The sequence below is a fragment of the Phyllobates terribilis genome, unplaced genomic scaffold (genome assembly GCF_046119375.1).
Source record: "Phyllobates terribilis strain yellow unplaced genomic scaffold, ASM4611937v1 Scaffold_4__5_contigs__length_816908805, whole genome shotgun sequence".
NCBI lineage: Eukaryota > Metazoa > Chordata > Amphibia > Anura > Dendrobatidae > Phyllobates > Phyllobates terribilis.
The window spans coordinates 134024128-134035758 of record NW_027362764.1 but is presented as its reverse complement, the minus strand read 5'-3'; the positions used below and the strand labels follow the sequence as shown (position 1 = coordinate 134035758).

General features: G+C 41.1%; 1 protein-coding gene across 4 annotated transcripts in view; it reads left to right on the top strand.

Annotated features, from left to right (window-relative positions):
• The window catches only part of DLEC1 (DLEC1 cilia and flagella associated protein), a 217021-nt gene extending 205539 nt beyond the window's left edge, over positions 1–11482 (top strand). For 3 of the 4 annotated variants that reach the window (XM_073677767.1, XM_073677769.1, XM_073677770.1), the window contains 9 exons: positions 2010–2177; positions 2707–2829; positions 3250–3344; positions 4703–4793; positions 5175–5363; positions 7637–7798; positions 7898–8051; positions 8500–8623; positions 11294–11482. In XM_073677767.1, coding sequence (XP_073533868.1) covers positions 2010–2177; positions 2707–2829; positions 3250–3344; positions 4703–4793; positions 5175–5363; positions 7637–7798; positions 7898–8051; positions 8500–8623; positions 11294–11417 — 1230 coding nt within the window. In that variant the 3' untranslated portion in view covers positions 11418–11482. The remainder of the gene's footprint in view (positions 1–2009; positions 2178–2706; positions 2830–3249; positions 3345–4702; positions 4794–5174; positions 5364–7636; positions 7799–7897; positions 8052–8499; positions 8624–11293) is intronic. The other variant, XM_073677768.1, reaches the window with a different exon arrangement.
• The last annotated feature ends 149 nt before the right edge of the window (positions 11483–11631 follow it).

Sequence of the window (11631 nt, the reverse complement as noted above, 5' to 3'; positions counted from 1 at the left end):
TAGATCACTCTGTTTGTAATGACTCTATATAATTTATGAGTTTCACTTTTTGTATTAAAGAACTGAAATAAATTATATTTTTGATGATATTCTAATTTTGTGAGATGCACCTGTACATCTGTAAGATAAGTGTCGTCTCTGCTCAATGTGCTGTGGCCACTGGCGGTAATGCAGATCAGCTATTCTCCTATTATGCTGATAATAGCTGATCGGTGAGGGTGTTGTACCATCACACATCTGATATTGATGATCTTTCCTGTGGAAAAGTCACCAATATCATATGATCAGATAACCCCTAAGTAGAGGAGCCAAATTTTAGTGGCATATTCCTTGGTAGGGTTGTGACAGCTTATGCCATAGAGCAGACCTGGGGAAAGTGCAGACCGAGATAGCCGAATTGCTGAAACAGTGGCGCATGGGCCGCACCGTCTTCCCCCGCCAGCCGGCCATCAGCCGCTTGCTCCCGCTGTCACTGCTACCCACATCCTCTGGATGCAGACAGCGGTGAATACAGCGGTGGACGACAGCACCGCTGGCTCCATATTTCACCAGTCAGCGTGTGAGCCAGCAGTCCTGATGATGTAATTTCATTGTGTCAACTGTGCACTGCAGAGAGTCAGTGCACCGGAGAGAGCAGAGGCAAAGCGCAGGGAAAGGGGGAGCAAGGTATGTGTTGCTGTTTTTTTTTTAATGTGTATGGGATATTTGTATGTATATAGGGGGCTGTGTGGGGCTCATACTGTATATAGGGGGCTCATGCTGTATATCAGAGGCTATGTGGGGCTCATGTTTTATATAAGAGGCTGTGTGGGGCTTATACTGTACATAGGGGGCTAAGTGGGGCACATGCTGTATATAAAAGGCTGTGTGGGGCTCATACTGTGCATAGGGGGCTATGTGCAGGCTCATACTGTATATAGGAGGCTATGTATGGCTCATGCTGTATATAAGAGGCTATGTGGGTCTCATGCTGTGTATAGGGGGTTATGTGGAGCTCATGCTGTATATAGGAGGCTATATGGGGCTCATTCTGTATATAGGAGGCTATGTAAGCTTCATTCTGTATATAGGAGGCTATATGGGGGCTCATACTGTATATAGGAGGCTATGTGGGGCTCATGCTGTATATAGGAGGCTATGTGGCGCTCATACTGTATATAGGAGGCTATGTGGGACTCATGTTGTATATAAGAGGCTATGTAGGGCTCATGCTGTATATAGGAGGCTATGTGGCGCTCATACTGTATATAGGAGGCTATGTGGGGCTCATGCTGTATATAGGAGGCTATGTGGGGCTCATGCTGTATATAGGAGGCTATGTGGCGCTCATACTGTATATAGGAGGCTATGTGGGGCTCATGCTGTATATAGGAGGCTATGTGGGGCTCATGCTGTATATAGGAGGCTATGTGGGGCTCATGCTGTATATAGGAGGCTATGTAGGGCTCATGCTGTATATAGGAGGCTATGTAGAGCTCATGCTGTATATAGGAGGCTATATGGGGGCTCATGCTGTATATAGGAGGCTATGAAGGGCTCATGCTGTATATAGGAGGCTATATGGGGGCTCATACTGTATATAGGAGGCTATGTGGGGCTCATGCTGTATATAGGAGGCTATGTAGGGCTCATGCTATATATAGGAGGCTATGTAGAGCTCATGCTGTATATAGGAGGCTATATGGGGGCTCATGCTGTATATAGGAGGCTATGTGGGGCTCATGCTGTATATAGGAGGCTATGTGGGGCTCATGCTGTATATATGGGGGCTATGTGGGGCTCATGCTGTATTCTAGTCCTCTCTTCTCCCTTTCCTAGGGTAAATACTGCAAATGAGCTGTACATAACCATTTATTGTGCCGTGCTCCATATGATTCTATATAATGGCGGAATTCCCCCTAAAAATAACCATAATGTGACCCCCTGCCGAGCATGTCACAAATGTTAGTATTATGTTCTGTATGATATTATTTCACTTTGATCCACACTGATGTCTGTGGTCTCTTCAGAAACTAGAGATAATGGAACAGACTGAACACACAGATGAAGATCTGAGTAATGACCTGGAAGGACTAGGGAGTGAAATCACAGCAGAAGAAAAATTAATTTCTGTCATTCTGAGAAGCCACGAGGGAGTCGCCTCTGATTACCCATACTGCATCACTCCAAGGCAAACAGTAAGTCAAAGTACAGGCTTTTTTGCATAAAAACTAGCCCCAGGAGTTTACGGTGCATTTCCCAATAAACCTGCAGTGTAAATAAGCTGTCGATCTCCCGACTAATGAGAAAAGCACTTGTTCGTCGGGTGAAATGATCTTTTGTATTGCACAACAGATCTTTGTTCTCAGTAGCACATTGCCCTCTGTAAACAGATCCTGTGCTGCCGAAAACAATGGCAGCCTATGTGCGCAGAACGATTTATTATCGATCGTTCAAAGTGCATCTGAAGCACAGTCTGCTTGTATTAACAGGCTAACAAACGGCTGCTGACTGGCAAACATGTTGCCAAACGATGGTTGTTTAATGCTATGCTTTGGGAGATGTAGCTGCACCTTTAACCATCACCCCCTGCTGGAGCAGAGACAATGTGTTGGGCATGTGGTGGTGAGCTGGCATTAATACAGTCACAATTACTTGTTCTGCCCTCTATTATTTTTCATTGTAAATGTATAGTAGCTGCAGACTAATGAGATTTCTTCACCGTAGATTGTTCCTGCCGGAGGACACAGCACTATTCATGTGTCCTTCACTCCACTGATGTTGTCCGAGATCACCAATAAGTTAGAATGCAGCGGATACGCCCTGGGGTTTCTGAGTCTGGATGATATGGTAACAAAATTTCCTCTTCTATATATGCAAATTGCCTCTTTAGAGTTGGGAGGCAGGCCAAACCAGATCTCGCACTTTGCACTGATGAGGGGCTGCACCCTGAAACATCGTGTCTGCAAATTGAGATTCTGGTTTGGCTTTTATCCTAAGTCATGTGGCAACGCTCGATATCGACTTGTAGGATTGCTGCTTCGTGGCATCAGAGTTCAAGTCCTTTTCATCTCTGAAGAAGCAATTTGCATATTTAATTTCCCAGAGGAGCATTGCAAGGCTTAAAATTCTCCTCACATTGGCATGCCAGGCTTAGCATGTCACTCTCCACAAGGAGAAACGTTACCCCTTAGATCTCTCTTCTATATAAAAACCTTTTTTTTTTTTTTTTTTGTTAAACTTGGCTAAACATTTCTCTTTTTCTTCCAGTCTACAAGACAGATACCTGGGAAGGTGAAACGGCTCCATGGATATGGGGTAGAAGCGATCAGAATGGAGCTGCAGGCATTTGTGAAGCCTGCTCTGTGAGTAATGGGATTGATCTGCTGACTTTCTGGGCAGACAGCAACATTATAGAACCAAAACCGCTTCCCTATTACAGGACATTTCTTAAGAATGTAAAAAACATTGGAGATAAAATTAATTTAAAAAAAGTTTTACTACATTAACAGTATGTCCCATGTCAAGTGGAAGAGTCTCGATCGAGCTCAGGAGAGTGCAGTGATCTTAGGAATCATCTTGGGAAGTCATTTTTATTGCACAATAAATGCCTTAAAAACAAAGCCCAAAAAACTATTGCAGTTAAATAGATAAAAAAAAAAAAAATCTCTATTCCACCAAGCACAAAAAACAAAATTAAAGTGAAGGGGTGAAATCCAGTTTGGTTTGCAGCTACATTAACTTATTTGCAGCAGATTTAGCAAAGTGTCCCATGATGTTTGATACATTTATTGCATCTTTATCTATGAGACTTCTGTCTAGAACTGTTACTCCACTTTTTACACCACTTCAAAGTGAGCATGCAACTTTTAAAGGGAACCTGTCGGGTCCGATAATATTAATGTGCAGATGTAGGATTAATCTTCAAGCTAATAGTATGAGGAAGGTGCGTGCCCGCCGTACTGAAAGTGCAGCACCCAGAAGCAAAAAGGAAAAAAAAACAAAATGGTTTATTTTCTACAAATATTATAAAAATTCGCTATCACATAAATAATAATAAAAAAAATCTACAAATAATGTAACAGTCTGAACTAATTAAATATATCATTTAATTTAATTTGTTTATTAAATTAATGACACCATCTGAGCATCTTGCTTCAGAGTCTTATAGCAGTGCCAACTATAGTGGTATTATCCACCTTGGAATAACTCAGTTTAAATAAAAAAAATAAAAAAATTATTTATGGCAAAATTGCTGTTTTGTGTTTTAAATGGCAAAGATTTATTTTTCTGTTTTTGAATATGTAAAACAGTAAATCAAAAAGGCTGCGCTAACACAAGCCTTCATACTGCCATGTTCACAGCAAAAGGAAAACAATTGTTATAGAAGAATTCATTTCTATGAAACATTTTTACATATAATTTTCTTTCAGAATGCTGTGAATTTTAGAATAAGGTCACAGCCCCACTATCAGTATTTGGTCAGTATTTTTTCTCAGGAGTGGGAGCCAAAACCAGGAGTGGGTGATAAATGCAGAATTGGTGACTTGTTTCTATTATACCTTTTCTCTGATTGTTCCTCACCTGGTTTTGGCTCCCACTCCTGAGAAAAAATACTGACCCAATACTGACCAAATACTGAGTGGGGACGTGGCCTAATAGTAAAATACAGTCATTTATAGAAGTGGTCAGAGGTTTTAAGGTCTTTTCCTTTTCTCTGTAGACTCTCTGTGGAATATGAAGATGAGGATGAAGAAGGATTAATGTTTTATCCTGTAGCAAGTGACCTCATTCCTGATAGGAAATCTTCGCCTGTCAGTATCTAATTCTATACAGTCATTTTCATTGCTTAGGTTTTCAGTAAGAACGGGAACAGATCCTCTTAAAGAGGAGAAGATAGGACATTCTTGAGGCTTTCATCAGACATTGTTTTGGGGATTATCAAGGTTTTTTTTTTGTGGCATCTAACTAGAATATGCCACTAGTCCTGAAAATGAAAGGGGTACAGTGCTGCTTGTGTAGTTGTGCTCTTGAATGGGATCACCCTCCTGTTTCATGCACAGTCAGGTAGTCGGGGAACACCTTGCAGGAAAAAAACATTGACAAAACCATCATTTTCACAGATGGGAAAACACCCTTTATAATCTAGAACTATGAAGTCTGTATCATTAATACTGTGATCATTTTCTTTTCAGATTTTGACAGAATTTTTGACAACTCGAAATTTAAAATTGATCAATTGCACAGAGACGCCGCTGTATTTTCGACTGCTGATCTCAAAACCCTTCACAGTCTCTGCTGTTGATCCAAATAAAAGCCTCAAAACTTCCCAGAGTGACCGGGAGGAGCAGATTGTGCTGCACCCACAACAGAACACATTGGTAGTATGCAATCTGATATATTGTGAGTTACCTGAAGATACACTATATCAGTGATGAGACTCAGCAGCAATGTGATAAAATGTACCAATAACCATAACATGAGAACCAGTGACAGGTGAAATAAAACAGCCTTTAATTTATCATATGCTAGATCCAGCCATTGCTAGACAGCTATGGGATATGCTAGACAGCAAGTGGACAGTTCTTAAAGCTTATTATGTTGCTTGCTTATATAGCACCATCATATTTTGCAACACAATATACATTCCCTATCAGTATGTCTATGGAGTGTAGGAAGAAACCAGAGAACCCAGTGGAAACCCACACAAACACGGGGAGAACATACAAACTCCTTGCAGATATTGTCCTCGTGGAACCCCACCTGTTGAAAGCAATAGTGCTAACCACCGAGCCACCATGCTGCCCACAGTTGATTTCTCATTGGCAACTTTTGACTAATGTGTTAGGGTATCTCCAAACCAGCCGGTCTCGTGGGGTATTCCCAGTACTGTTAAACATAATCAAATAGAAAAAAAATGCCAGCTCAGCAAACAATCAAATGCACAAGGGGGCTCAAGACCAAGACATTGTCCAATTTCAGAAATAAAAACAAAATAGAGGAAGGTGTGGCTCAACAAGAGTGTAAAACATGTTTAATAATTTATTTGCAAATCATTAAACGAAGTTATACCAAATCCAGAGAAAATCTGTACACCAACGCGTTTCTGGCACATGATGTGTCCTTATTCATGTTGGCTCATGATGAACTACCTTTCTCGTATGGTGCAGTTAATACCTACCAATAGTGGTCCTGAAAATAACATCTAGTGAACTGACAACAGGGTCATGGGTGCGGATAGCAAACGAAGGCCTGCCAATCTGATCTGATCTCTCAGATGAGATCCTGTAGTACAAAATACTGAGAAGTTAATACTGGTTATGATAGAAAGGTGTCAGAACACACAGAGCATTTGAGATTGCTGCAGACTTACCAGGGAGTCAATGCCGACCCCTGACTACAAAGCACATATAATAAAACAATAGGACTGGCTCACAGAGCTATGGCACGAGGTGGCCCGGTCCAGTTTACTTTTACATCATGTGGACACTGGGTCTGCGAGTCACTTAAGATACTCAAAGTGTGCTGTCCAGCCATCCTTTTCAGGGCTTACAGATATTACTAGGACATACTAATTGTATTACTATGCTTGTCAAAGAGATTGTTGTCCTTTGCTGCCATCTACTGGCCACTATTATTATATGTTCTCATGTATTGCAGCTGTAATTTCTCACTATGCCCCCCTCTCTGTAACTCCTCCTATCTGCTTTCCTCATATCATTTCTTTCTGGTCAGTGCCATGTTGGCAGAAAAGTGCATCAGAGCTGGAGAGAGGATGCTCCTATTACTTCTATCTCATCCTCATATCTTCATCATAATTTGTCAAGGTACTGTGAATAAACTACCTAAAAGTTCATCCACTGCATCTTCCTTCCTGGATCATCCACATGCAGCTGGTCAGGCAAGAGAGGATAGTGAGTAACCTACCATTGCTTGTGCTGAGATTCGTGGTCGCATCCTTCAGACACATCTCACCTACATACATCGGTGGCAGAACACTAGGTTGTACTCCAGGACGGAGGCAACCAGGAGAAGCAGGTTCAAACTGCGAGCAGTATTCTGCGGAGTTGTGCCATTAATGTGGATGTTACTATGACATGTACCTGCTACCTAAACTAAAAGTACAATTCTTTATGGTAACGATATTCTTTAACGGCAGTGGTCTTTTTTTCAGCAGGATAATTTAATACTGCAAATAATTTTTAGGAATTGTTTGAGAAGCAAGATATAGAGTTCAAGGAGTTGAGTTGGCTTCTAAATCCCAAGATCTTCAGAACCCCTTTCTTGGTATTAATTGGAGGTTCCAGGGGTCGAACCCCCAGTTATCGGAAAGGTACACACTATCCTATTTCACTGTGGAGAACATCTGCAAGGAGTTTGTATGTTCTCCCCGTGTTTGCGTGGGTTTCCTTTGGGGTCTCCAGTTTTCTCCCACACTCCAAAGACATACTGATAGGGAATGTAGATTGTGAGCCATAATTTGGACAGCAATGACAATGTCTGTAAAGTGCTGCAGAATGTTAGTGCTATATAAGCAAGCATAAGTAAAATAAGTATAACTTATGGAGTGCAGTAGAATAATATGTACTTCCTATACAGACAAGCCTACATAATAATCTCGATAGATATTAATATTAGGAATGCTTTTGTTGCATAGATCAAGGTGTCATTTTGCACAACCTTGGAACTACTGACTTACCAGAACCTGCCGGATGATCAGATGCTGCCTGGTGTTAAAATCCTTCAGTCAGAGAATGGCGAGAAGAAGCTGCACTTTACCCAGCAATTAATCATAGAGTACAGCAATAACAGCTCTCAGGTTACTTTTCTATTGACGCTCTTCATGCGATCACAAATTGAATATATTATTCAATTACATCCAACCTTCTCCTGATGCCCCACAATTTTATCTCTGCAGCAAGTCCCCTTGAGTGCGTACCTCACCATGCCAGTGTTACAGCTCTCCTCTGACACTTTGGATTTCGGGACCTGCTTTGTGGGGCAAACAAGGACACAAGAAGTTTTTCTGATGAACAGAAGTGGATCAAAAAGTTTCTGGACTGCTTTACTGGGTAAATATTGAACCAGTTAATACAGAGAACTATTAATATTGAACACCATTAGTGCAAGAGATAAAAAGGCTAAAATTTAGGTTTTGCAACAAAAAGGAAAAGTAAACTGATGTGTAGTCCAGAGAAGTTCACCGGCTCACACAAGTCCTGCAGATGGCTGGAGCACAAGGTTTTTTAGTTTTTTTTTCTATGCTTCTCATTGTCATTTTATGTTTTTTCTAAATGCATTTTTGGATTTTACTTCCACTATGCTGTGAAACCAGGTCTGTGCAATTGTTAGTGTGTGAGGCATGCTTTCATAGGATCGTGGTAGGGAGATTAAAATAAAAATGACAAGCAAAAGCACGTGACCCTAACGAAAAAGTTGTTTTCTTCAAGCTCTTGATCCATTTTGATGTAGAGTTCTATTGTAGCATAGACAATAAGCAGCCTTTATTCTTCCTTCCAGACAATTGGGAAAGACACAGTGGACAAGATATATTCTCCATCTCCCCCACCAGTGGGATACTTGATGCACACGTCAGCCACACTTCATCCAGTAAGGAGATGCTATTGCTGGCTTTCACAGCAAGGTAAGCAGGCTCATTGTTCCTGTGATGTACTCCAGGCCTCATTTACACCAATGGTCTATTTGGGAAAAATTGCCATAGGCACTAGAATTGTGCATCTAATAGCAGACAAGCAAATGGAACCAGTCCCGTCCACAATCGGCAGACATGACTAAGCAGATATTGATTACTTTTTGCACGGATACGATGTCCGTGAAAAAAAAACACGGACATGTGAATAGCAGCACAGATAATAGGCATGTGTTCTACCCATGTAAGAAACGGATACAACATGTACAGGTGCTTCTCACAAAATTAGAATATCATCAAAAAGTTAATTTATTTCAGTTCTTCAATCCAAAAAATGAAACTCATATATTATATAGAGTCATTACAAACAGAGTGATTTATTTCTGATAATGTTGATGATAATGGCTCACAGCCAATGAAAACACAAAAGTTGTTATCTCAGTAAATTAGGATAATTAACAGAAAACACCTGCAAAGGCTTCCGAAATGTTTAAAAATGTCCCTTAGTCTGTTTCAGTAGGCTCCACAATCTTGGGGAAGACTGCGGACTTGACAGATGTCCAGAAGGCAGTCATTCACACACTCCACACGGAGGGTAAGCCACAAAAGGTCCTTGCTAAAGAAATTGGCTATTCACAGAGTGCTGTTTCCAAGCATATTAATGGAAAGTTGAGTGGAAGGAAAATACTTGGTAGAAAAAGGTGCACAAGCAACCGGGATAACTGCAGCCTTGAAAGGATTGTTAAGAAAAGGCCATTCAAAAATTTGGGGGAGATTCACAAGGAGTGGACTGCTGCTGGAGTCATTGCTTCAAGAGCCACCACACACAGACGTATCCAGGACATGGGCTACAAGTGTCGCATTCCTTGTGTCAAGCCACTCATGACCAATAGACAACGCCAGAAACGTCTTACCTGGGCCAAGGAGAAAAAGACCTGGACTGTTGCTCAGTGGTCCAAGGTGTTGTTTTCCGATGAAAGTAAATTTTGCATTTCATTTGGAAATCAAGGTCCCAGAGTCTGGAGGAAGAGTGAAGAGGCCACAATCCAAGCTGCTGGAGGTCTAGTGTGAAGTTTCCACAATCAGTGATGGTTTGGGGGCCATGACATCTGCTGGTGTAGGTCCACTGTGTTTTATCAAGACCAAAGTCAGCGCAGTCGTCTACCAGGAAATTTTAGAGCACTTCATGCTTCCCTCTGCCGACAAGCTTTTTAGAGATGGAAATTTCATTCTCCATCAGGACTTGGCCCCTGTCCACCCTGCCAAAAGTACCAATACCTGGTTTAAAAACAACAGTATCACTGTGCTGGATTTCGCCAGCAAACTCGCCTGACCTTATTTGTATTGTCAAGAGGAAGATGAGAGACACCAGACCCAACAATGCAGACGAGCTGAAGGCTGCTATCAAAGCAACCTGGTCTTCCATAACACCTCAGCAGTGCCACAGGCTGATCGCCTCCATGCCACGCCACATTGATGCAGTAATTGATGCAAAAGGAGCCCCGACCAAGTATTGAGGGCATTTACTGAACATACATTTCAGTAGGAGAACATTTCGGATTTTAAAATCATTTTTCAAGCTGTTATAAAGTATTCTAATTTACTGAGATAATGACTTTTGTGTTTTCATTGGCTGTAAGCCATAATCATCAACATTATCAGAAATAAACACTTGAAATAGATCCCTCTGTTTGTAATGACTCTATAGAATATATGAGTTTCACTTTTTGTATTGAAGAACTGATATTAAATTAACTCTTTGATGATATTCTAATTTTATGAGAAGCACCTGTACATGCAACACGGACATCTGAATGAGGCCTAAAGGAAGGTGCATTTCCTACAAGGGCGCTGCGTGGACATCATATGGCCAGCCAGAGCTTAGACTGGCAACAGCTGGCTGCCAGGTATTCCTATAGCTAAACCCCTGGCAATCAGCTAATCTCCTGGGTGGCTTTGTCATAAAAAGGATTGTCATGATGAGTAAAGCTCTTAAATTCCATGAGAATTATGTCCAACCATTTTAAATACTCATGATCTGCTGATTGTATACCGTCTGAATGTTGGTTCCTTCACAACATTGGTTTTGGGAGAACAAAGCAATCAGCAGTCTGAAATTGGACATGCCCGATAGACATCTCCCCCGACAATCAGTTGGCCCACGCCCCCAGGGCTGTGGAGTCAGTCGGAGTCGGTGTCCATTTTGGTGGAGTCGGAGTCAATATAAAATGCACAGACTCCAACTCCTAAAATATATAATAAATTGGGTGCAGTAGCTCAATGCAGTTTGTGGGGAATATTTTTTCATAAAAATTTGGGAAAGTTATGAAATGTCCTATAAATGTCTGTCCTATTCCTGATCTAAGGGTCTAGACTTTTAGCTGAGATGAATCTGTGCTACAGTAAATTTATCACTTACACATGAGCCATGTATGAGGGAGTCGGAGTCATGGAAATTAATGAGTCCGAGGTTTGGCTTACCGACTCCACAGCCCTGCGCGCCCCTGTACACATTTAAGTGTCAGCTGAAGCTGTCGATATTGGTGGTTTCAGCTGACATTAGTGTAATGTGCATGGTGGGGGGCTTTATTTCCAACACGCTTTTTATATAAAATGTATACACACATATTGTATAATATGACAACTCTCATATTTTACCCTTAGGACAAACAAAGACTACGAGACTGTAGTCACAGTGCACGGTATGCTGGGAGAGAAGCCACTGAAGTTACACGTTAAAGGAAGAGGATCCTATGATGAGAAATATGAGGCTTTTCTGAATGCATAGCTGCAAAGCCTTTTCTGCAATTCATTTCTGTATTTTTAAAATAAAATGTGACAATTTATACTGTAGATGGCACAGTGAAGAATTTCTTATACTTTTGAGTCATTCATTCATTTTTATCCAGATAAATTACACCCTGTACGTATCAGGATAAAAAATATGGGTATTAACTCAAATATAACAGGAGCATATTATATTGCAATGATAAGGGGTTTTA